The sequence below is a fragment of the Pieris brassicae genome, chromosome Z (assembly GCF_905147105.1).
Source record: "Pieris brassicae chromosome Z, ilPieBrab1.1, whole genome shotgun sequence".
Classification (NCBI taxonomy): domain Eukaryota; kingdom Metazoa; phylum Arthropoda; class Insecta; order Lepidoptera; family Pieridae; genus Pieris; species Pieris brassicae.
The window spans coordinates 1,504,064-1,530,296 of NC_059680.1; the positions used below are offsets into that span (position 1 = coordinate 1,504,064).

Sequence of the window (26,233 nt, forward strand, 5' to 3'; positions counted from 1 at the left end):
ATTTATTTCCCCGGAGTCGATATCGACAAAAGACAATACTATAAACAAATTATATATTAGGAAAGGATTCTTCGATTCTCTAGGAGGCAGCTGCCCCTAACAACCCCTAATAATCCCTTGGCGATGTTTTCATATGCAACATTATTATAGTTCCCTCTAAATCCAGACCGATGTCGCGATCATCATGAATCAATCAAGCTCTAGTCTAGTCTAGTCTGCAGCAGGATGAATTTGTCATCATTTTCGATTCTTTCGATTCTTAACTTCATACCTACATAAGAACTGTTTGTTTTTCTGAAATACTCATGTCGCAATGAATATAATTACAAATTTGTTGATATTTTATCAATATCACGAAAACAACATCCTTGTAGGATAAGGGGAATATTTTTATTTTATTTATAACGTATGTCATATTATTATTGAAATTTGATCTCTTGGAGGATGGGACGGGCTTTGGTATGTATTGCTACTTGTTGATACGTAAGCCCTGTCTCTTTCTCCCTCGGTGAAGGACAAAAGCCGGCGCAGTCGCAGAGCACAGCTTTGATATTGATCCCTTTGAAGTTATTTTGGGCCTCGAGGTTCAAACACAAAGGCGGCTGTAAGTTGGCACATCGTATGACTCCAGAGCTGGTGCTTTTAACGAACAAGAATTACAATACAGCGAGGAAAAGCATTTTGAATGTACTATTATTATTAAGTTATTAATATTGTATATTTGTATGTTGGAAATATTATACATAAAAAGAGTTGGATAAAAACATATATAATTTGACTAGGACTGCTAAGTTTAGATAGTATTCAGAAATTGTATTTGTCAAATAATAACAGCTTCTATTGTTTTTGGTAGCAGTGTTGGCCTAGTGGCTACAGCGTGCGAATCTCATCTCTGAGGTCGTAGGTTCGATCCCCGGCTGTGCCCCAATGGATTTTCTTTCTAATGTTAAATATATGCTTGAACTGTGAAGGAAAACATCGTGAGGAAACCGGCTTGCCCTAGACCCAAAAAAGTCGATGGCGTGTGTCAGTCACAGAAGGCTGATCACCCACTTGCCTATTTACTAATAATCATGAAGCAGATACAGAAATCTGAGGCCCAGATCTACAAAAGGTTTTAATAATAATAAATTATTTCAAGAATATGGTACAAAAAGGTGATACAATAGTCAGTTAGCATATTCTGCCATACAAAATTTGTCTTTGAAAGAGTTTTACATTATTAGTCATATTAAAATTGGTAAATTCTTATATTATTACATATCATATCAAATGTTATTAAATTAATATAACTACAGTGTCTCACGCAAATAATCATTTATTGAACACTTTTTCCAAAAGTCGATATTTAAAGACTCTAGTCGGAAGATCTTTTAATTCTTTTGGTAAATTATTGTAAACCTTAATTGTAGGTGTTTTTTTCTAAACAGTTCCAGATTGCTTTTTGGCACAGCCAATTTGTTGTAGTGCCATTGATTTATTTTTTATTGCTTTTGGTACAGATAAAACATTTTACTAATCGGTGTAGCCATATAAAAACGTAGAAAATAAATTCAAAAGTTTTTTAAAGTTATACAGTAATAAATAATTAAAAAATGCATTAATTTAATCTCCCCTAAACGTATCTTTATATCATTGTCAGTTAACTTCACTTAACTTTATTATTAATGGCAACTTCTGTGTAAATTACAATTCCGCCAATGTCGCGTTCTAAGTTTTAACACGGTGAGCATGGACTTGATAGATTGAATTTAATCTAAGCAGAGTTATCTAAAACAAAGATGATGTCACAATATAGCCAACGCACACAGACATAATAATATATACAAGAGGTTAACATACTTACTAAAAGGTGTGGAGGGGAGAAATGACAGTTCGCGTTGACATAATTTTATACAAATTTTCGATTACAAGCTTCCGAATTTCTACATACACTACCGTTAAGGCTATTTGACTAAGACCCCTGATACTTCCTGTCAAGCCTCGTTTCTGAATCTCAATGTTAATTTTCACCTCATACATGACGAAAGGTTTTGCATTGAATAGGGTCCGAAATTAAAGGATTTGATAATGTTTCACCGTTAGAATCCTAAATCCCTGATGATTGTAGGCGACGATAGTGTAACCCAAGTTGTGGATACGAGGAAGCCTACCTATATGCTGCGTGAAATAGAATTTAAATATTTAGCTGTTAGTAGGCGATGAAACGATCAAATAGTTTAAGACTTTCATAAGATATTTCTTTAAAACGATCCAAGCACAGGACACAGCGGGAGAGCCTCACAATATCTTTTTGTAGTCTCGAAACTAAAGCGAAGTCATTTGCCAATATTATTCTTTAACAAAAAATTCTGTATGTGACCTTATTTGATTATATTTTGAGAATGTTTGCCCATTTTTCGGAAACCAAAAGACATGATTGTGTATCCATAGAGAACTATCATCGTCAAAATCGGTTAAGTCGTTTTTGAGATATCGTTATCCAAGCTAAGGAATTTGTATAAGGTAAATAATAAACAAAATACTTTTATTTTCTAAGGCATCCGATTGGGGCCAAGTTTTCATTCAATAAGAGAGGCTGGCTCAAAACTTTCCGCGTAATTCACAGCAAAAAATAAAACATATGCAAGTTAGTCGAAAATACGTTGGATAATATTTATAATAATACTGGTATTCGAATCGTTGCCATGGTGACATTATTATTTTAATATTAAAGCAATAAAACAACTCAAGTATTTTTTATTTTTATTATACCCAATTTCAACATATTTCCTATCGATCAAATTGTTACTTCTTAACAATTACATCATTAACATAATTTAAAACTTCTACAGTTAAATATCGTCTTTTAATAGACAAATTAATCACAATTTATTTAGGTGTTTTAATCATTATCGGCATTCTCTTTCCTTTCAAAAGGATAATAGGGATGATCCTGCCAAAAACTAGGCAAAAAAACCCGATAGTTTTTATTGAATTGACCTGAAAAAAAAATACAAATGTTTCTGTAAACAAATATGTAAATTGTCTAAAAAACTATTTATATAATTTACACATTCATCCTGATGCACTAACGCTAACTTCTGGGAAAAAATAAATAGAAATGACACCAATAACTATGAAAATAACACGAGAGTACATCTGTCACTTAGTGATTCCAACCTTGTAGAAGTTGGATTCACTAAGTGACAGACAGTGAATGACCTCCTTAGAACTACCTTCAAATATCCTTGTATTTGAAGGTAAGACAAATCTAAATATAGAGATATTGAGAGAGTTTCAAGAATATTTTTCAGAAATACACAAATATTAAATAGCTATTATTTCGATCTTGGCGTATTTTATCTTTTTGATACTTCAGTTATAGCCATGCTCGGAGTTAATATTCAGTTAAGTTTATTGGATAAGTTCTTGGCTTAATATAAATTGTATAGAATTATCCGTTTATTTCAGAAAATAAAATAATATTCCTGTATATAATCCCCTTAAATAACTGTGCCTCCTAATCTACATATTAACTCTCCCAAGTTGGCATCACTGGCTCCTGTCTGTCACTTTAAGAATTTTAAATATTCAGGGACTTTAAAAAGACATATACGTTGTTAAATTAAACCAAAAACCAAACAACTCATACTCTCTCTCTCTCAAAAGAAACGCTAAGTTACCAAACGTAAAAAAGGAATGTCACTTGTCAGTCGAAAAATTAAAAATATATGTACAAAGGATGCCTTTCAAAAACATTATTGGGTGACAGCGCATGCGTAGATCGTAGATCAATACACGAAAGTGATTTAAAATAACAGAGGCAGGAGGCATAATTGGAAGCGAACGGAGAGAGATATTTGTAATAAGCTGTTTATTTAACATTTGTAAGGGAAAACAACGGGCCCTAATAATATTATTATATTTAGAAGGAAGACACATTTGCTTTTTAAATACTCACTCAAAGTAATCATATCCGACTCGGCCAGTTCAAAATCAAATATGTCGATATTTTTTTCGTTTTTCTCTTTACCGAATGACTGTGTTATGGGTGAAATACCTCGTTGTACCTGTAACAAAATTTTGTTTATCATTGAAATAATAATGCAGTCTTGGCACCAAATTAATCGAAATCATTATGTGCTAAACACCAATTTGACATAAGTCGCAAATATCAAATGTCAATGTCAACAATGTTTGCCGCCGCGAAATGACACTTCAAATATACTTCCTGATTGAGCTCGTAGTTCACGGCTGTGCGCCAATGGACTTAGGTTTGTGCGCATTTAACACGTTTTGCTCCTACGAAAGAAGACATCCTGAGGAAGGTTAGATCCCGAGAAGGCTGCTCACCTACTTGCATATTAAGAAACTGATACATAGGACGCAGACCTATAAGGCTGTAGCGTGTACATCGTAATAAATTTATACGTACGAAGGAAGACATCGTGAGGATACCTTAGGCACAGGTAATTTGGGGTCTAGCTTCTGGACATTTAACAATATTATTTATCAAATATTTTTTTTTACACTTTACGTAAATGCGCATTTAGAAAGGTCATTGGTGCAAAGCTGGGGGTCGAACTTAAAACTCAGGGATGAAAGTTGTATCTCGACACGATATATATATTAATACCATAGACAATTTTATAGTTTAGCTGAAAGATGTTCAAATGTAACCAATAATAATAAAAGACTCGCCATACCAAATACCGTAGCACTATTTGTGGCACTGTCTTCTTATATGTATTGGCCAGTTCCACCAATGTAGCGTCATCAATCCTGGGCGGAGGCGGTACACCAGTCTTGTCGTAGAGCGAACCAAATGGCATGAACGCCATTAAAGCGATATTTTCTCTTTTTGTAAATTCCTGGAGTTCATTTTGGGCCAAATTTAGGTTTACCTGAAACGTTTACAGGTTTAATTTAGAGTTTAGAGAATCGTAATTCCGATATTGTTCTTGTCTATATTCAAAGTTCTAATGTTTTTGGTACAGAATTTGTTACTAATCTGTGCAGCCACACAAACGTATTAATATCAGATGACACTGCTAGAAACGTCAATTTGAAGCTGTAAGGAGATCTTCAGTGAGTAATAATAGGCTCCAAAACTACTGAAACATTCTTTCAGTTTTAAGGTGTGAAGACCTTCCTAAATGTCGTGGAGACTATTGATAAGAGAGCAATCTTAAGGCTACTGAATTCCAAAAATAGCTCTGACCCTCATCCGTATATAATATTATTGTTTATAATTAGTCGGATATATTAAACGCTTGTTAAAGGAAAAATATAGTTTTATATACATACTTCAACCAGTAGAACTGCTGGTCGTGTCTCACAATTGGATAAAAGACGCTCCATCTGACTTATGTTGAAGTTAGAAATACCTATGGACTTGGCAAGGCCGAGGCGTTTCGCCTCCTCCATGCCCTTCCAAGTGTCTAAATAGTCTACGGTATCAAAGCCACTGTAGTCGGGCTGAAACAAAAACGGTTGCAAATTGCAGTTCACTTTTTTAGCGATAATGTCTCACATATACATACGTATATATACTTAGTCTTAAACGTTTTTGTAAAACTATTAAGTTGCTACATTTTCACCAAACATTATTTTCCTGTAACTCTTATAGTATTTGCAGTGCTAGCCAAAATATCTCGCAAAATGGAGAAATTTATCAATTAATTAAATTGGAAAATTAGCAGCAATATCTTGCTGTTCGCCTGGTGGTCTTTGATAGATCAGCTCGAACTGTTTCGGGGAGCACAGCTCTCAGCCTGACTGTCCCAAATTCCAAGATGCCCAACGGTAAATACTTACGATACAATTAATTTAGGTAAAATAATGTACAAACATACCTTCATTGCAATTGGTGTGTTTATCAGAAACAAATCTACATACGAAGTGTTTAGACGTTTCAGGGAACCTCGTAAGGATTGTACAACATCTCTTGGTTCACTCAGACCGAGCTGCAAATAACGTTATTTTATAATTTCGTTTACATTCTAGCGTTTCTGGCTATGATAGGCTGTGAAGTTAACCCTTGCCTATACAATTAAAATCGTTGAAATTGCTCGTAACATATTTTGGGTTTCATTTTTGAGCATTTTACTAACTGTTTCATTCTAGAATATGGAAGTTTGATACTCCGAATATACAATATGATAAGTGAGAGGGGAATCCATCTGTCAAACATCAAAAAACCGTCATGCAGAAATCTTTTTGATTTCTATGAAATAGCAAAAAAAATCGGTTCCTAAAATTTCACCGTATCAAAAATGGTCTGGTCGAACAAGCAGCAGACCATTGTTGGCCTAGAAGCTTGATTGACTCTCGAAATGAAATGATTAGAAACATGTCTCAGATTCGCTAAAAGGCTGATCCTGTCTATATAAAAATGATCAAAGATATGGAAGTGACTAATGGTTACACTGCTTCTGGTATATTATTAATAGCCAAGAAAATAAGAAGAATTCCATCACGAAAATCGATTACCAATAAAATGATTACCTTAGTAACAATGAAGACCTGTTCCCTGGGTACATTCGAATTGAGAATGGCTCTTCCAACTTGGTCTTCGTTTTCGTAGCCGGAGGCTGTGTCAATCATTCTAAAACAAAACATATTTTTGAAGTGAAACTTCTTAATCGGCGTTGGAAAAAAATTACCGTCACATTTTTGGGTTACGCGTCACACTTTTCCGTTACGTGCCCTTCTTTTTCTTGTCCCTACCACGGTTGATTCAAAGAGATTCGAAGCCCTTAATACCAAATATATAATTACGATAACCGTAATAAATCTATTACAAGTAATGAAATTCTGTAATAATCTTAGTAGAAATAAGGTAAAATGAAACGATTGTATTATTTGTATTCATGTCTATGATAATAAAAGCCTTTTGTTAAACTTTAACTAATTTTATTTTATTTAACCAATTTGTGTAAATTTGCATATAGTAGATCATTTTTTGAAAAATAAGGTCATAAAGTAAATTCACTTCATACGTGTGTGCACTAGCACAAGCACACATTTTTTAATAGAACAGAGCACCAGTAGGAGGCTCATTTGAAGCTAAGTGATACTGCCCATGGACACTCAGAGGCTGAGGGCTCACTAGTGCGTTGCGGGTTAAGAATTGGTACGCTTTTTGAAGAACCATACAAATCATTTTTGCATATTAAAAAACGTAAATTGGTATTTATTTCGTATTCAAATTAACATAAATTATATACAACGCAAACAATTATACTGTTACGAAGACAGGTTGACTGAAATGTTTATCGATTTTTTCTCTAGTTAGAGACGTTTTCGGCAAGCTGAAATATGATTTATGACCGTTTCATTAGAGGCTAAATCACATATTAGAGAATTGTAAATTCCATAATGTAACCCATGTTTTCAGGAGGCTGAAACATTTTTCGTCTAGGGAGTTCTCGGACATCGTTCAAGATTATTCCCAGGGATATATAAGCGAGCTGAGACGCGAACAATTAGTTCAGTTTCGAGCCTGATTCTAAGAGATAAACATCGAATAGATAAATAGCGAATATAGAGAATGTAAGTGATAAAGAACTGTGAGAAGTGCGAGTAATTGAAGTAACTGGTGACCGTATTTTGTAAGTAATAGTAAATTAGTAATAATAGGGTAATTAGTAAATTTCGGCATGTAATTTTCGGGTTTAGTGTAAACAAATTTCTCGCTGATTAATTTTAAAATAAACCCTTGAAGAGTTCTATAGCGTCTTTTTATCCGATCCCCTAGCTAGTAACAATACTGAACACATAACCAAAGATGGAAAACATAAAACAAAACAAGTACAGTAAGAGATGTTTGATGAAAAACTTTATAGCAGTAGCAAATAGAGCGTACCACTAAAAGGTTGCTTGTATTTGTTTGCCTCAAATCTCATAAAAATATTACCTGTATCCAGCATTAAGAGCCCAAGTCACAGGTTCCTCCACTTCTTCTTCTTCGTGTCCATCCTGAAATAAATGCAAGAAAGGTTTATGAAGGTGTTGGTGATTTTTATTCTTTCATTCACTTCTGAATGTCTGTAAGAAACTTCATCAAAAGAGATTCCATTTACAGTTTACAAATTAAATTTTGTCTCAAAATATTTGCCATGAACTGCGGCTCATGCTCCTCATAAAGCTGTGGAAGAAGGTGATGCTTTTCGTCCGACCTTCATGTGGGAGGAAGAAATACAAGTGTGACGTGAGAACTTAAGAATGCCGACCAGAGATTCATGCAACGTTCGCAGCAGCGGCAATATTGCAGGACAATCTCGAGGGGACTCTTAGTGTCGAAGTCGCATGGGTTCGCCAAGCGCAATATACAATATACATAAGAATAAAGAACAAAGCAAGGTTTCTAAAACTTGGCGAAAGGTCTCCTTGGAGTAATTTTTCGTCACAGTTTAATTATTAATCTGTTACCAGAACCACAAGCGTCAAACAGGCGTTAGGTCCATTAACTTACTTCGTCAAAGCCAAGCGTCCCCAATCCCATAGCAGGCATGAAATTGCCATCATTCAATGGAATCCTTGGCGCTTTACCGCCATCAGTGTCGCATTCCTGTAAAGAAATATTAGAATTTTCTAGAGATTTTTTTCTCGCGGTTTTGACGGCTGTTTTTCATAAATTCATTTCTTAACTACTGAATCATATTTTGATATAAAACTTTAAGTCTGGGCCTCAGATTTCTGTATCTGTTTCATGATTGACAATCTAATGGATGTGTTGGTGATCAACCTGTGCCTGACACATGCCTTCGTGTTGGCTCTAAGGCAAGACAAGGGCAAGGTTTCCTCACGATGTTCCCCTTATACCAGCGGGGTTCTACAAGCTAAGTGATGAGAGTAAATTAGGTTTATTTTAAATTACTTATTAGACAAAGTCAGGCTAGATCATAATGAACCATGATGTCTTAGTAAAGACACACATATATAACTTCTTCTATCTTCTTTGACGAGCGAGTGTTAAATGTGCATTGAAACTCCATTGGTGCTGGAGTTTGAACCTCAGAGAAGAGAGTAGCAGCTGAACGCCATCACTACTTTTTCGAATAAATAGATATGATAATTTTAGTAGCTATTATGAAATGAATTTATCGACTTTTCAAAGACAAATTGACGATTTCCTTCTATATAAAAGCGAAACAGATCTTTAAAAAATATATATGTTTATGGAATATAAGATACAGGTATCACTTATTCCACGTCATTAAATGGCAGACATCCCTACTCATCGGCAAAGAAGACAGACGGTGTAGGCCGAGAGAAAAGGCCGGCGTAAAAAACTCTCGATACTCTATTTAAATATCAAACTATACAAAATGACTAAGGCAAACATAGATGGAAAAAACCAGAAATGAGGGAGACACGATCCGCTCTCTATTTGTCTCAAATTATTAATTACAAAACTGAACGGAAATCTCGCAGTCCAGTTTCCGGAAGCGGCACCTGTACACAGGCATGACGTGTAAGCCAACCATCGTTTTACTCAACGATATTTGAAGGAATTAAACGACCCGTTAGACAACGACATTTGAGTAAGCATGACTGCTCCTGCTACCCAGTTGATAAAATAAAACGTAGTGCGCATTACACGCATCTCCCTTCCTCCAGGCTCAACAAGCTGGTACGCGAAAACAGCACCACAAGACAGCAAGTACAAAAGACAAAAAGAAGCAGGTGGTGCCGAAATATCATGCCATTGCTATCTGCAACAACACTTATTTACAAATATCGTAAATTCGTTTGAAGTAGCCTGTCTAGCACTAGTCGCAGACCCTTTTATCGACTAGATAATGGTTAAAAAGAATTACTAATTGAAAGAATATACTTTTTTAACGAATTGAAGCTATGTATTATTAAAAGCTTATTATTTTACATAATTTAAAAATTTTCCGACGTTTCGCGTGCTTTACGGCGTGAAGACAAAAGGTGTTGAATGTCAAAAAGTATCACAGCTGTATTATCTGTTTTTATTTCCCCGTAGTTGGTATCGACTAAAAGATGACGGGTTTTTGCAGAAATGACTCACGGCTCTATTTTCGCGGATTGTTTTTCTTGGGGTTTTAATTTGGATAGTATTGGATCCCAGGTGTTTGATAATTTAACGCCGTCTTCGCGTACCAATTTTGGTAAGAATTACTAAGTTTACATAGTCTAGTACGGAAAATAAAAACTTTAACTTGTGCAAGGACATGATATTAAATAGACCTATTAATTCGCTTTTCTATAACTATTTGTCTTAGGGATAGTGGGGTAAAATACTCTTAGAATCCACACGGAACTTACAGTTGGCCTATCTCTTAAACTTCTCGGTGGCAGGTACTACTTTGGAGAGAGTCACTAAATACAAGTACAGCACATGAGTGACTGAAGCATGGGAGTCTGAAGTTGAAGTGAATACCCGAATAGAAATTTCGTAAGGTACTCCGCAACAAAGACATCAGTTTACACCTCCGTAGTAGCATTCTTCAATGTTACACCTGGCCGGGTGTAATGTATGGTTGCGTAGCGGACCTTGAAGGAGGGAACCGTTAAGAAGCTCGACGTCTTTGAAATGTGGTGTTACTGAAGAATGCTGAGGATAAGCTGCCTCCATGGTCACGAACGAAGAAGTACCGACTTTTTCATCATGATGGGCAAGGTCGAGATGAAAAGACGCGCTGTCAGAATGAGGAAGTCGTGGCTCCGTTACATCAGAGAATTGACGGGAGTGGCCAGCGTAGAACAGCTTATGCGCTTGACGATGAATAAAAAGAATTATAACGAGCTAACCACCAACCTCCAGTAATGGAGAGGCACTACAAGAGGAAGACATCTTTATACGTTATAAATATATATATCTAATAATAAATATATATGTATTAAAACTATTTGGAAATTTTGTTTTCATAATGTTTGTACTTTTTCCTTGACAATTTCCAAGTAATGCAAATCATATCATTTAAGTTTCTTAATCATTTTTTTTATCTATTTATCTATACCACGAAAACCACATCATACTGATAAGGGGAAAATATTCGTAAATACATTTTGGAATAACATAATACTGCTAAATTTAGGCAGGGTTCCGAAGGTACAGGCAGCGTTCAGTGTTATAATTATGTTATTTTTATAATAATATAAAGACGATTTGCTTATCAAGCTTATATTTTGAATATAACGTATGTCATATTATTATTGAAATTTGATTCCTTGAGGATGGGACGGGATTTGGTGTGGCATGCTACTTGTGTTAGTACGAGATCCGGCTACAGGATTAGGCTGTTTGTCAGTTATTTGTTAAAAATCAATTTTTTTATGTATATTTATAATTAGGAGAATATATATCTACCAAGTTGCCTATCAAAATTTGGCCGCTAGTAATTTTAATTAGTGTTTGGGAAAAAATTTAACTCAGTTGTTTTTTTAAATAAAATAACGTCTACATCACGGCGATTTACATAAAGATTGAACAAAAAGCCGTTGCGCACCTGGCCGTATGTATGTTATAAACGTATAAATGTATCGAAATCATATCTGTTTACACCTGGCTGTAAAGAGATGCGGCCAGGTGCGCAATGGCAACATTGTTTTTTTTTTAAATCTTTATATAAATCGCCGTAATGTAGACGATATTTTATTTAAAGTGAACGGAATCATTTCCCAAAAATCAATTAAAAATACTGGCGGATCAATTTTGACAGGCAACTTGGTAGATATATATTCTCCTAATTATAAATATACATAAAAAAATGATTTTTAGCAAATAACTGACGAACGCACCCCTGCAGCTGGATCTTAGACTACGTGGACACGTTAGCCTCCCTTCGACAAAGACTGGCGCAGGCGCAGAACAGGCGGAAAAAAGTCTTTCCTCAACTTTGATTGTGTTTCCTTTGGGGTTGACATCACTGTGTGTTTAAACTCACAGGCGTTATGAAATAACACAAATTCGCTACTTCGATATAAAAGTGTTTTGATATAATTATGATTATAATTTCAAAAGCTTTTGATTTGTTGTTTCAAACAAAAGCAACTCAAGGGTCGTTATTGAGGAGTGAATAGTTTCTTGGGTTTCTAATCTTTTATATTAAAAGTATTTTTTTAAATTAAAAAAAAACTCACCTTTTCCATGACGTCCACAGTTCAGAAGAATACGAATTGTACTGATTGATAATATCGCATGCGCCGGTGTGTGTACGTAGTACGTAGTGCGCCTGCTGCAAATCGATAAATACTGTTTTTTAATCTAATCAGTAGAGTCACGCCCTTCAGGTACTCTCTGTTGTTATTGTCTGTCCTTACCACTCGTTAGACAACTGGGCCCTTCTTTCCATACCCAAGTGTAAGAGAATGACATTCGCCATGCTCCCGCGCTGAAGAGACGACTTACAACCAACGTGAGGTCACGCTTCTTGTGCTGGCACTTTTATCATGTGTTTCCATGTCATCCCACGGAGACGGGAGACGAAGGACTATCGGGGAGTGGTGTTTCTATATTTTTAAGCTGTTTTCGCCGCTACATTATTTTTGGTCCTTCAAGCCGGATATATTATTTTAGTTTATTTCAATTCGCGATTTTTATATATAATATTTGTTGTATTGCTAATATCTTCTTCTTCTTTTAGCCTCTCTATTATTATAGGTTTGCCGTCACTTATCACCATATACTGTCACACCTTATGTCATATGCTAGATGCAGTAAACCTACGCAGTCACAATACCCATCCACGTTTCAAAACTATGATTTCTTTTTTCTACCAACAGGCCGTTGTTAATATGGAGACTCGTAAAGCCGTGTTAATAGCAAAACGCGACAATCTTTACGATAGCAAGATGTATATGGTAGGTTAAAAATAACTTCGGAGAAAACTGATATTATTTTTTTATCGGGAACGATTTCTATAGATAAAATTCGTGATAATTATAATGAAACCGTAAATGAAATGAATATAATTGGATTAACTATTAATCCGTTATACACAGTAAATTTTCAATGTCTTTATTGGAAGAAATTTACAGTCATTGTAAGATTTTTTTAAATATAAAATTTGTGGCAGCTAGTAATGGGTAGTTAGTTTCAAATACACATCCCAAATTTCCCTAACCAAAGTTGGATTTAATGATATTTAATGGTGACATGTGATGGTGATATTATGTTGCCGATATTTTATGAATCGTTTTAACGTAAAATACACGAAAATCCCGATCTTACAGAACATAAACGCTTATATTAATATAGAATCAGTAAATTGCCTGATTCGGACCTCTCAGTTTGTTCAGGTATCATTCCTTCCATCAAATGCTGAAAAATAAATGGCAAACTCTAATTTAAAAATACGAACATCGCTTCACATAAAAATTTACAATTATTTCTTGTCAATGACTGCATCGCAATATCAAATTTGAATCATTACAAAACTGGTGGAAACTGACAGGAGGCTCACCTGTATGTTAAGGACGTCGAATTGGTTCGGAATACTTCAGTGGGCAGCTGGTTCCACATAGGGGTGGAGCGCAAAAACTGCACTAAGAAACGCTTAGTCGTGAAACGACGGACGTCGAGGTGATATGGATGGATGTATTCTGCCTTGAACGTCCAACAGCTGCAAATATTCATAACCCTGCAATCACAAGTTGAAAGGATTTTACTCCAATAGTACGTGAACACAGTAGAAGAGAGAAGAGACTGCATTTTGGTGCAATAAACCAAGCAATAGAAATAGTGATTAATTTGAAGGGAAGTGTAGATTAACTTTTAAAATCCTGTACGTTTAACACGTGGAAATGTTAAACAGTCTTAATAGTGATAGAAACATCTAACTTCGTGATGGTGCCAAACGGTCGGATGGGATGTCGTTGAACCCTTGGAAGATGGGGCGGGCTTGTGTATGGGATGCTATGATGGGCTCCCTCGGACCAGCAGGGGCTGGGGTGGACGCAGAGCAGGCGGAAAATGATAAACAGCTCCAATATAAGAGTCTTTTCTTCAACTTCTATATTGTCCCTTTGGAGTAGAGACCCTCCGGGCGTGGGGTGCATTGGCGAACCAAGATTTAAGTTGGTGCCTGGTAGATGGTACCGGTGACACCAGAGCTGGTGCTTTTCTTGACGAATAAGTGTCGCAATACAGCGAGGAAATGCCAGCGTTAAAGGTACACTGCCACAGGGATCCAAAATTTTAAATTTGTATTTGAGTTTTAATTATTGGATCTTAGTTCTAGGTAAATGTCTCCATGGTGAGAATTTGGACACCGACTCTAAAAAAAAAGCCGGAGGCTATTCTGATCAGTCATACAAGGGACCTTCAATGATAGAAGGCTTGCGAGTGCGTTGCCGGCCTTTTAAGATTTGGTATGCTCATGTACAATTAAATCAGGAAGCTCAACTGATGTTAAGTTATCATGTGGACCTTCAATGATAGGGCTCGAGAGTGTGTTGCCGGCCCTTTAAGAATTGGTACGCACTTTTACAATTAAATCAGGAAATGAAAAGCAAGAAGCTCATCTGATGTTAATTGATACCATTACTGACAGTGCCAGTAGGCTCGCAAGTGCGTTGCCTGCCTTTTAAGAATGCTCTTTTCTCTTAAGTCTTCCGCAGTAAGGCTTAGTATTGTTTATTGATTTAATTTGATACATCTGTCACAACCTTTGATAGGAAATAGTAAACTTACCAAAGTGATGTTACCAATTTCTGTAGAATCAGTAAAATCAGTAGACTAAGATATTACATACGGTATCACAAGCCAAAGGCAAGGAGAAATGGTCCAGTACTCTGAAATTAGAGTGTCCATGTTACGGAAAACGTGGAGGATAATATGGGAAATTTATGGCGCAATGAAAGCGAATGAAGAAGAGAATGTATTCGGAGGAGGAGCTGGTGAGAGGTCATTAAAAATACTCTATTATGCTAATAAAATATTATTATTATATCACACGTTACTATCTCTTGAGAACTAACAAAGAGAAAATGGTTTGACAGACGAAAAACGAATTTGTCTGACAGTGACAAGTGACGACCCGTTTTTCTTCAGCGATGCCAAAGAATCCCGAGCTTCTTTGCCAGAGCACGCAGAGGTCCCCATAAGGGAGCGTTCTAGTAGCGTAACGAATTTGGGGGGAGGAGGTCTTCTTCTATAACGTTATGATACAGGGCGGGGATTGAATTGTTGATATTATTTTGCACTTTCCAGGACCTTACACCACATAATGGTAAGTTTTAAGTATCAGGAGTCACTGGGAGTGGTCACGAAACGTTTTACTATTGGATACAGAATACAATAAAACGTTGCGGCAGGTTTATTGGGGGGGGGGGGGAGGCAAGAGTCCTCAAAAATCGTGACGTAATACTTGAACGATGAACTTGAACGAACGATGATCCCTAACTTGCAGAAGCTTCTGGTGATCGGTAAAGTTTCATCTCACCGTCCGTCGCTAGAACAGGGGAAAAATAATAAACAGCTCCAATATAAGAGTCTTTTCTCCAACTTCGATTTTGTCCCTTTGGAGTAGAGACACTTGGGCCGTTGGGTTCAAGTACACTAATTAAAGATTTAAGTTGGGGCCTGGTAGAAGAAAGTACTGGTCACCCCAGAGCTGGTGCTTTCCACGCTCAACGAATATTCGAGGAAATGCTGCCAGCGTTAAAGGTCACCATAGGGATCAAGTTTTTTTTTACTACTTATTAATTATATAATTTTTATTACACTACGTATTATTATAATTTGACATATATTTAGTTTCTAAGTGTGATTTAACAAAGTAGTAGATTACATTAAAAAACCATTTAACAGTACCTAACCGCATTTACAGTAGACGCACTGCTTGCATTCCGGCGCATCCCAAAGCATCAGTACAATTCGTATCTTCGTGAACTGTGGACGTCATGGATAAGGTTAGTTTATTCTAAAAATTTAAGTGCAATATTGAATCTAAAGATTGGTTCTGATTCAAGGACGCTTAAAGACTCAATTATTAGCTAATTAACGACTCTGAGATGTTTTCTTTTGTAAAAATCAGCTTTATAAATTATAATAATTTCTCAAAATGTCGCACGCCTGGCTGCTTGTCTCTAAAAACACTTTTGGGGTGCTATAACTGTGTGTATTTGATTATAGACCTTATTTGTATCACATTACAAAACATTTTTCTTCATATTTTAATAAAGTAATGACCTTGAAGCTATCTTTTGTTTGGAAATGTTATTTAAGCGTCTACAACGAATCATAGATTATAAACAAAGACCGTTTTGTCTAGTAAAAAGTTTGCATATATAAACATTTCGGTAATAATGACAATTATATTGAAATATCGCCATTTAATATGTGGATTATATAACGATTATTGTTCTGTTTTAATTACTTATTACTAGCGACCCGTCCCGGCTTCGCACGGGTGGATATTTATTTTAAACATTTAGCCATAAGCGTACAGTAAATGTAATGTAATTGATGATTGAAAACAAAATGATAACTGAATACATAACTGATAACATTACACTGAGGTTAAGAGTTGTATACTAATGATAATTAGATACATAATATACCTACTATTACTGGTCAATACTCATATGTGTTGAAAGCAATTGTGTCTGATAATATAAAGGAATGTATACCTATTAGTACTGAGCGAAATCAATATGTGGATTGTACCTGAATGCCGATCTGTTACTATTCTGCGTTAGATTCCCGTGCAGGCGTTTGCGAGTTTTTAAATCTCTTCAGCTATTTTAATTTTTCAGCTAAGCAAGGCGAAAGTTCGGCTCTATATTCTCTGGCTCGCGACCGCAATACTTACAATACTAAATAACTAATACAATAATACAAACTTCTGTTTCTAGCCATATTGATTATTTTTAACTAGTTCTGAAAATAACCTTTTAACCGGATGTTTGAAATAATATTGAAACGAAATTTTTAATTGGAAGGTTGAAATAGTTTTGAAAAAAAACTTTTTAATTGGAAGGTTGAAATAGTTTGAAAAAAAAAACATTTTAATTGTAAGGTTGAAATAGTTTTGAAGAAAAAAACCTTTTAATTGTAAGGTTGAAATAGTTTAAAAAAACACTTTTTAATTGGACGGTTGAAGTAAGAACTTTTGGTAATCACTTAGTAGTTCTGAAAAGAGTTAAAAAGTTTCCTGCTGTAATTGCGAATGTTATTTTTTAAATGTTAAAAAGTGGTTATAGTGACATAACTACACTGGTTAGACACATGCTATAGCGATATTTTTTAGATATGTTCTAAATAAAAGATTATATGATTTTGATCTAAATATTTGTTCTATCATCAATGGCTGCGCATGCGATGAAATATATATAGGCATTTTTTAGACCTTGTGTAACATTATTGTAGCTTTAGTGGAGATTCTTATTTTTTCTTGCATTTGCCTATATTAATAAGTGATAGCAAGAATATTGAATTGTTAAATATAGAATAAACTAAGAGCGGTATTAGCTTAGTGGCTTCGCTTGCGTATCTCATCCCTGAGGTCGTAGGTCCAATTCCCTGCTTAAAAGAAAACATCGTGAGGAAACTGGCTCGCCTTAGATCAAAAGTCGACGGCGTGTGTCAGTTTCAGAAGGCTGTTCCCTTACCTGCCTATTCGATTGACAAACCATGAAACACATAGAGAAATCTGCGGCCCAAACCTATAGAGGTTGTAGCGCCATTGATTAATTTATTATAGTTAAATATATTTCATTAATAGGAATGCCAACACGTTAGAGTTATGTTTGAAATAGTTCTGCCGTTGTCTCACAGATGGCGCTAAACAATATTTTCTATCAATACAACAATGAGAATGGTTTCGTCCAGTGTTTAAAAATTTCAGGTAACGATTCCGAACTTTCATCTCTACAATGGCAACGAGATTCCGGCGCTTGGGTTCGGCACGTGGCTGGGCCTTGATGAAAGGGTATCTTCATACATTTAATAATTATATAGTATATATAAAATTCTCGTGTCATAATGTTCGTTCCCTTACTCCTCCGAAACGGCTCGACCGATGCCTATGAATTTTAAGCATATTCAGTAAGACTGAGAATCGGCTACTATCTATAATTCAAACCCCTAAGTGATAAGGGATAAGTGTCTACCTCATTTTTTTTTTATATTTTTAGGCATACAAAAATACATACAACCCTTAAGTGCCAACCCTCGACAATCAACCCCTAATTTTATTATAGTAGATAGGTTTTTTTTATTGAAATAAAACATGTTTACTGGAAACTATATACATGAGAAAACCACTTTTGCCGGGTCAGCTAGTAATTATATAAAAATATCTTGAACATACCTAATACTTCAGATTGTATAATCTGAATTTGTGAAGATATTTTTTAAAACAGTTGCTCAAAAAGTTGCGTATTGCCATATAGCGTTCGGGATGTGGGCTTTTACACACTCGTGCGTTCTCTTTTCCAACTGTCAAAACAATGTCTATTAAAAAAAACAATCACGGAGGTTTTACTAAAAAAAATCTGAAGTTTTTATGATTCATGCAAATATTTCTGAAAAGAAGCTTCTTTTAAACACACAGTGGCTACTAATTTGTTACAATATCATATTTAATGATTTGATTCAATGAGTTATGTTAGATTTAATTTAATTTCATATCAATAAAAATATTCTACTGAAGACTTGGCTGTATCTATAGGCATAGTTCCCTTGCCTACCCAGAATGGAAGAAAAAAAAACACTGTATATTATTTTACGATTGGCGCCATTTTCCAAATATATTCTTGCGAGTTTAGTTGTTTGTCGCACAAAATGAGTAATTTAGACGATATTTTATTTCAATTAACACCACTCGAACCCAGTATAATTGCACAAAATGCTTCGGAGAACATTTTACCAGAAAAGTCAATAAGTCGCTACATATCTACATACGGCGATGTAGATATGGAGCGATGATGTGTGTGTGTATATTGCGTGGTGTAGAGTGGACTGCCATCCATTCATCCATTTGTCGGCATACTTTGCAATGACAGGCTTTCCGCACTTGTGATGAAATATACTATATAAAACTTGTAGGTACAAATTATTCATTTAAAAATCGAATTGTCATATCAGCATAAACCCGCCAAAACGCTGAACAAGATGGCCGCTAGGATTGTACACGTAAGCAAATGTCAAGATATACGTGTTACTACTTCTTAAATTACACACATAATTAATATATATATAAACCGCGTACCAATTCCTAAAAGGCCGACAACGCACTCGCGATCCCTCTGAGCCTTGAGTGTCCATGGTATCACTTAACATCGGATGCGCTTCCTGCCCATGTGCCCCCTTTTATATAAAAAAAGTTCTCTTCTCTTTTTTGCTTGTTGGGACGCCACAGCTACGCCTGACCACGTGGTTGTCTGATTCCTATGCGCCGAAACAGCCCAAGGGACTGTCTGTCGCAAGAGAAATTTATTAAGGAGACAGTGGCCCGTAACTGTGCTATTATTTTGAGTAAAATTACAATTGTCAAGGAAAATTATTTTTTTCAGTTAGAATTCAAAGTCTGGGACGCGCCTAAACTGATCGATGCCATGATGTACGCCATAGACATAGGCTACCGACATTTTGACACTGCGCACCTTTATAGAATGGAACCGGAAGTCGGCTTTGTTATAAATAAAAAGATAAGAGAAGGTGTTGTGCAAAGAGATGATATTTTTGTGACTACCAAGGTAAGCATTTGTAATTAATGTGTTCATACATCAGTTCGACCCTAAAGTATGTCAAGGGGACCGATGGGCGATGGCCATGGCCTACTTGTGGCGATTGGACGGATTTGAATTTATGTATCTAATATATAAACTAACTGCGAGTCGATTCACTATTTACGTATCAGTTGACTAACTGTCAGTCAATTCACTAATTGCGAGTCAGTTGACTAACTGTGAGTCAATTGACTGTCTAAGTCTAATTGACAATCTGCTAGCCAAATGACCAACTGCGAGTCTATTCAATATGATAAATAAGTATTGTATTTTATTAACATAGCTGTTATACATTAAGAAAACACTTTTTAAATGGATTGAAGTTATGTATTATTATTATAAACTTATAATTATTTACATAATTTTAAATTTAATTTTTTTTGTTCCGTTTCGCGTGCTTTATAGCGTGCTTGGTCACGGTCAATCCGTTTAAAAAGTGTTTTCTTAATGATAAATAAGGTCAGACTACTGAAATAGACTTTTTTTCAGGTATGGCAACACAATCACAGAACAGATGACGCCTATGCCTCTGTCAAAGCGTCTTTAGGAAGATTAGGCCTAGATTATATAGACTTAGTCCTTATACATTGGCCTATATCTATTGATGTGAGTTAAATAAAAACACACACTTATTAAATAATAATAAAAAAAAATTGTTTAAAAGAATTGTCTCGTAACGTCTTTTGCTCGTTAGACCAGACCGAACCAGGATCAGGCCAGAGAATTACTAAACGAAATAATAGCGGCCTTCTCCAGTTTCTTCCAAACTTCTCTTTCCCCATTCCTTTCTCTTCAAATTTCTCCTTTGCAGCTGTCCAACATATAGCCCGTTTCTAGTACGCTCTATTCATACTCTTTCCAGCTTTTTCCACACTGCTCTATCCATGGTATCTCTATTCCAGTTACCCATCTTCTAAGGCGGAGTGCCTGCTCCTTTTTCCCCTCCTGGTCCTTTCAATTTAGTTTTTAAAGTCCTTCCATTTGTCTTGCTAAATCTCCAATTAGAATCAATTGGCCTTCTGGATTGAGATAACTACCACGAATTTTTAATATTATAGACAAGTGGCATGGATGAGAGAATAGACTACCTTGAGACGTATCGGGGCCTGGAGAATGCCCTGAAAAATGGTTTAGTGAAATCCATCGGTGTTTCCAACTTTAACTTGAGGCAGTTGGAACGTTTGCTTGCTCACTGTGAAATCAAACCAGCGGTTAATCAGATACAGGTAATGGAAAATATTTTTTTTTATAGAATAGGGGTAAGCCTCCAGCCGGCTCATCTGATGTTAAGTTAAACCATGGACACTTAATGCCACAGGGCTCGCGAGTTCGTTGCCGATCGTTAAGAGAATTGGTACCCCCTTGGACACCCCTCTCTCGCATCACACACTTTTACGACATTCACCACGCACTCACTTTTGACCAATCCCTTCTGTAGTACCTGCTGGAATTGTTCCACTATCCACGGTTGCCTTGTCAACTTGTAGAGCTTCTCATTCATCCATTCATGGCCAAGCCTCCTAAGCATTACCTTTGGTATGCTTTTCTGCTTCTCTTTTAATAAACACTGTTCACGTTTCTCTATTACTTATCCTACTTCATATACACACATACTTCTTAACGCTCTATCTCTCTCATTCTCTATCTTCTCTTGTTCTACTTTCATTCTTAATCTGCCACGTCATATACTAACGTATGTTAGCGTGATAAGCAATCCTCTAGTCGAGTCTTATTCAAGCTACAAATTTAACCCAAATCTATTTCCAGCACTCGTCTGTATATATCATAATCATGGAGTCTTCAGAGGAGTTGTTCGCATTCTGCAGCTGAGTTCGATTCTAGGCATATGAAATTTCATCCATATCACCTCACCGTCCCTTCCACAACTGAGCGTTTTGCACCAGCTCTATGTAGAAGTATTTTCAAATCAAAAAAAAGCGTACCAATTCATAAAAGGCCGGTATCACGAGCCTTCTAGCATTCACAGAGTGTATGGTATCACTTAACATCAGGTGCGCCTCCCGTCTGTTTGCCTCCTGTTCTATGAAGTAAACATACAGCCCAAGTACAGGAACTTGTCCAAATGGGATCCATAATCTTATGTTTTCAGGTAACGATTAACCTACTTGAAAAAGAGCTGGTGTCGTTTTGCAAATCTCAAGATATACAGGTTGTATCGTACTCCTCGTTTGGATCTTTGACGCGATCATATGCCATCGACGCTCCACCACCAAAATCGGATGACCCATGTTTAGACGAACTGGCACGGAAGTATAATAAGACCGTCACACAGCTTGTATTGAGATTTTTGGTAAGTAAATACAGGTAGCTCGTAGCCGTGATGGCGTAGTGGCTTCAGCGTAAAATAAAATATGTTTATTATGGAACATAAGATACAGGTATCACTTATTCCACGTCATTAGGACTCTCATCCCTGAGAGGAAGAACCACGAACCAATGGACTTTCAATACGCATTAAACATTCGCTCGACAAAAAAAAACATCGTGAGGAAACCGGCTTGCCTTAGGCCCAACACGACGGCGTGTGTCACATGATGTTGATCACCTACTTGCTTATTAGATCGTCAAATCATGAAACAGATACAGAAATTAACAGGCCCAGGGTTTTAAATTCAATTATCAGACATATGATATTGATTCTATAAAACTGAAGTACATTGCTCTAAACAAAATATTACTTATAATAAATAATAAAGCCCGTTTAATTTCCAATCATTACAAAAGTAGAATATAGTTTTGCTTTGTTATACTTTTTTTAGGATTAAAATCCGAGCTTTTTGGGGCGCCCTCGTCTCGTTCTTCCCCTTGCTCTTTTCCATATAGTTTTCTTTAAAGTTTACCTTTTTATCTGTACATATATGAACAGTCTTTACAATTAACTATTTATTTCAGTACCAGAGGGGTATAGTGACGATCCCAAAGTCACTGACACCGAACCGGATACTGGAGAACGCGTCAATTTTTGACTTTGACATTGAAAGCAGCGATGTTGCCATTTTAGAAAAATTCGATTGCGGTTACCGATCGGATGTGCCTATATTCTGGCAAAAGTACGCGAATTATCCCTTCGAGAAGCAGGAAACGGAGTTCCTGGGTGACGTGCCCGAATCACTTCTTGTATGGAAAAATGGCGCCAATCTTGATGTTGACTAAGGCGCCGCTAGATGGCGGTTTTATAAATAGTTCGATTTAAATGTTTAATATAATCTAATCTCTTAATGTCTAATGCTTTAGAAAATAAAAGTACTCTGTCTATTATTTAACTATTCTACAAGGTTCCTATTGTAACAATATCTCAAAAACTACCTAACCGATTTAGATGATGACAGTTCTCTATGGATACAGGATCATGTCTTGGTTTCCAAAAAAAAAAAAAACATTCTCAAAATATAATCAAATAAGGTCACATACAAAATAACTAATTTCTAGAGTAAAAAAAAAGTTATGTGGCTGCCCCCTTGTGTCCTACGTTTTGTTTTAAAGAAATATCTTATGAAAGTCAAATAACCGTTTCCAAAATACCACTTCCGTTGGAAATAGTTTCCTTGGCATATAGGAATCTTTATTGGTCTTCACACAACACTACCGTATCTATTATGGTCACTATAAGATGTTAGCTTAGCTAATAACGTAATAACTTAAGAGAGATGGTTTCCTTAAGAAAGATGGTTTCCTTAAGAAAGATGTTTTCCTTAAGAAAGATGGTTTCCTTAAGAAAGATAATAAATATATAATAAATTAACAGAATTGGCATAAGATCTCACTTTTGACTCTAGAAGAACTGAGTTGTGAGTTTTTTACAATGTTTTAATGTATTTATGCATTACTAGCTTCCATCCGCATAAATTTGATAGCATTGTACTTAAGCCTTCGGCAAATAGATTTTTAATACTAGTATATTTTATTTGCCTTCTGTAGAACTTTGCTGTATTGTCAACAGTTTCCGCAGCATTTAGGAATCTATATTGGTCTTTAACACTATCTTTTATTTATAGACTATGTTCATCAGAGATTTAGAATTGTAATGGTGAAGGATGATCGAATCCTGTGGTTTCAGAGCAAACAATCAAATCATAATAAAGTCTATGACAGCGTTGCGTATGAGATGAAAATTAACACTGACATTCAGAAACGAGACTTGACACGAATTATCAGATGTCAAAATCCATTACGTCGATAAGTGACGGAAATCGGCTTTAAATAATGAAATAAAAATACAGATAGTGGTCAATAAATGAAGACAAATAATAATTTATTACTATTTGACTTAAAAATCTTTTAATTTATTTTGTCCCATTTTTTATGAATTCACAGATTAGGAACATATTTTCTTTATACCAAAAACAATAGAAGCTATGAAAGATTGACAACAACAATTTCTGAATAAGACTATCTAAACTTGGCTTCTTTTAAATATCATAAATCATCATAACTTATTTGCAACACACAAATGTAACAATATTCTTCGCCTACATATTAATAATAACTAGGCAACACTGAAAATGAAAAACGGCTTAATGTAGAGCCAATAATGCCAATACTTTTATTGATTTTCGAAGTAATCTCCGTTCCTCTCTACACATCGTCGCATTTTATGGAACCACTGAGAAAAGCAGTGGGCCCATTCTTCTTTAGGAGTCTCTTCTATGGCATTTTCGTACGCTTTCACTGCCATCTTCAGGGCTCGTAAAGCGAATACCTCGAAATTTTGTCACGACACCTGCCATAGTCAAATACATACTCAACAGTCCTTTTCGCGAAGTGCGCGGAAGCATTGTCGTGGTGAAGGAGGATCCTGCTTCGAGGGCGCTGCTGTCGAATTTTTTCTAAGACAACAGGCAAAGAGCGATTGACATATCAACCTGCAGTAACTGTCCTTCTATCTTCTAGCACAACTGTCGCGAAATGACCTTTCTAACCAAAGAATCAGGGTTGGTCGAGCGATCGATCGTAACAATATATCCAGCTTTTGAGCATCATTTGAACAGCATTTGAGTCACCGCCGTTGAACTTATCTAACATTTGGCGACAGTGTTTCTGGTCGTTTAGGGAATCATCTGGTACAAATTTTCCTGACACCTAAATGTTCGTGTAATATTTTATGAACTTGCCTCATATCAATGCCTGCCCGTATTTGCTTTTGGTCACTCTCTTATCTTCCTCTATCATGCGTCGCACAGCACTGATGTTATCTTCAGTAGTCACTGTCAAAGGACGTCCCTCACGCGGATCATCATTGATATTACGTCCATGCTTAAACTCGTTAAACCAATTGTAAATAATAGCACGAGATGGGTTTTCATTAAGAAATGCTAATCGCAGCCTATCATTACTTTGTTTTTGAGTAAGCCCACAACGAAAGTCATAATAAATCATTGACCGAAATTTTTCTCGCGTTAGGTTCATTTTCACGTATAACCAGAGTTTTAGATTTGCCTCCAATTCAAAACAAATGACAAATGAATGGCCAAAGAGTTCTAAAATTGAATTTCAAAAAAAGTTTTAGTATTGTCTAACTGGCCAGTTCTAAACATCTTCAGTCTTAACCACGAATAGTACTTTAAAATTCTCCCTGTGTCTGGAGCTGCCCCTTTAAATTTGTCATTTCCGTATTGCGATACTTAAGCAGCGTTTCTACTAGGCATCAATTGGCGAGCGACATGTGACGCTCAACATGACTTGCGGCTTGTTGTTTGTTTAAAGAACATCGTTCTGCGCTGACTTTCAACATGTTGCGCGTCAATTGTTCCCCAGTGGATCCACGGCTTTATTCGTTGAAAGCACCAGCTCTGGAGTCACCTTCCAGACGCCAACTAAAATCTTTAATTAAGGACTTGAACAACACGGCCCAAGTGTCTCTACTCCAAAGGGACAAAATCGAACTTGAATCGAAGACTCTTACCAGATTTTTTTTGGCCGAGGGAGCCCTACAAAATTAGTATGCCATAACGATATAACATAATCCCGTCTCATCCTCCAAAGGCTCCATTATAATGTGACGCCCATTATAATACGAGATAAAAATATTTACGAATATTTTGTGATTTATAAAGACATATATTAGCGTTTTCCTTATTCTCCTTATCAGTGGGATGTGGTTTTCGTGGTATTGATAAGATATCAACAAATTTGTTATTCATTGCGACACAAGTATTTCAGAAAAACAAACTGTTCTTATGTAGGTATGAAGTTAGGAAACGAAACCCTCCTGCCTCAGCTAAAAGACAAAAAGTCTGGATATAGAAGGAACTATAACAGAAGTGAATAGAAGACACCACTAAGGGGCAGTTTGGGGCAGGTGCCTCCTAGAGAAAACCTTTAATAAAAACCCGGGCTGTGCACCAATGGACTTCCTTTCTATGTGTCCATTTAGTATTCGCTCGAAAACAGCATGAGGAAACCGGCTTGCCTTAGAGCCAAAAAGTTGACGGCGTGTATCAGGCATAAGAGGCTGATCAACTGCCTATTAGATTAATAAATGACCCAGATGCAGAAATCTGAGGCCCAGGTTTCAATTACG

The 26,233-nt window shown here is 36.1% G+C and overlaps 2 protein-coding genes across 2 annotated transcripts; one reads left to right on the top strand and one right to left on the bottom strand.

The window, feature by feature from the left end:
- Nucleotides 1-2,739: 2,739 nt before the first annotated feature.
- Nucleotides 2,740-12,194, bottom strand: LOC123718424 (aldo-keto reductase AKR2E4-like). The gene is made up of 9 exons (XM_045674884.1): nucleotides 12,100-12,194; nucleotides 8,459-8,554; nucleotides 7,901-7,962; nucleotides 6,490-6,589; nucleotides 5,838-5,948; nucleotides 5,290-5,460; nucleotides 4,689-4,886; nucleotides 3,944-4,052; nucleotides 2,740-2,982 (listed from the first exon to the last, which is right to left on the bottom strand). The coding sequence occupies exons 1-9, from the start codon at nucleotides 12,106-12,108 to the stop codon at nucleotides 2,885-2,887; spliced, it is 954 nt and encodes a 317-aa protein (XP_045530840.1). The 5' UTR covers nucleotides 12,109-12,194; the 3' UTR covers nucleotides 2,740-2,884.
- Nucleotides 12,195-15,789: 3,595 nt separating this feature from the next.
- Nucleotides 15,790-22,971, top strand: LOC123718586 (aldo-keto reductase AKR2E4-like). Its single transcript, XM_045675228.1, has 7 exons — nucleotides 15,790-15,870; nucleotides 17,808-17,891; nucleotides 19,477-19,659; nucleotides 20,182-20,298; nucleotides 20,751-20,918; nucleotides 21,803-22,003; nucleotides 22,606-22,971. The coding sequence occupies exons 1-7, from the start codon at nucleotides 15,862-15,864 to the stop codon at nucleotides 22,864-22,866; spliced, it is 1,023 nt and encodes a 340-aa protein (XP_045531184.1). The 5' UTR covers nucleotides 15,790-15,861; the 3' UTR covers nucleotides 22,867-22,971.
- The last annotated feature ends 3,262 nt before the right edge of the window (nucleotides 22,972-26,233 follow it).

Excerpts from the sequence above, each read along its gene's own strand:
- LOC123718424 (XM_045674884.1), bottom strand. Across the intron at positions 6,590-7,900 it reads GCTCTTAATGCTGGATACAG|AATGATTGACACAGCCTCCG; the intron begins GTAATATTTTTA and ends GTTTTGTTTTAG. Across the intron at positions 4,053-4,688 it reads AAATAGTGCTACGGTATTTG|GTACAACGAGGTATTTCACC; the intron begins GTATGGCGAGTC and ends ATTTTGTTACAG.
- LOC123718586 (XM_045675228.1), top strand. Across the intron at positions 17,892-19,476 it reads GGCTGGGCCTTGATGAAAGG|TTAGAATTCAAAGTCTGGGA; the intron begins GTATCTTCATAC and ends TATTTTTTTCAG. Across the intron at positions 19,660-20,181 it reads ATATTTTTGTGACTACCAAG|GTATGGCAACACAATCACAG; the intron begins GTAAGCATTTGT and ends ACTTTTTTTCAG.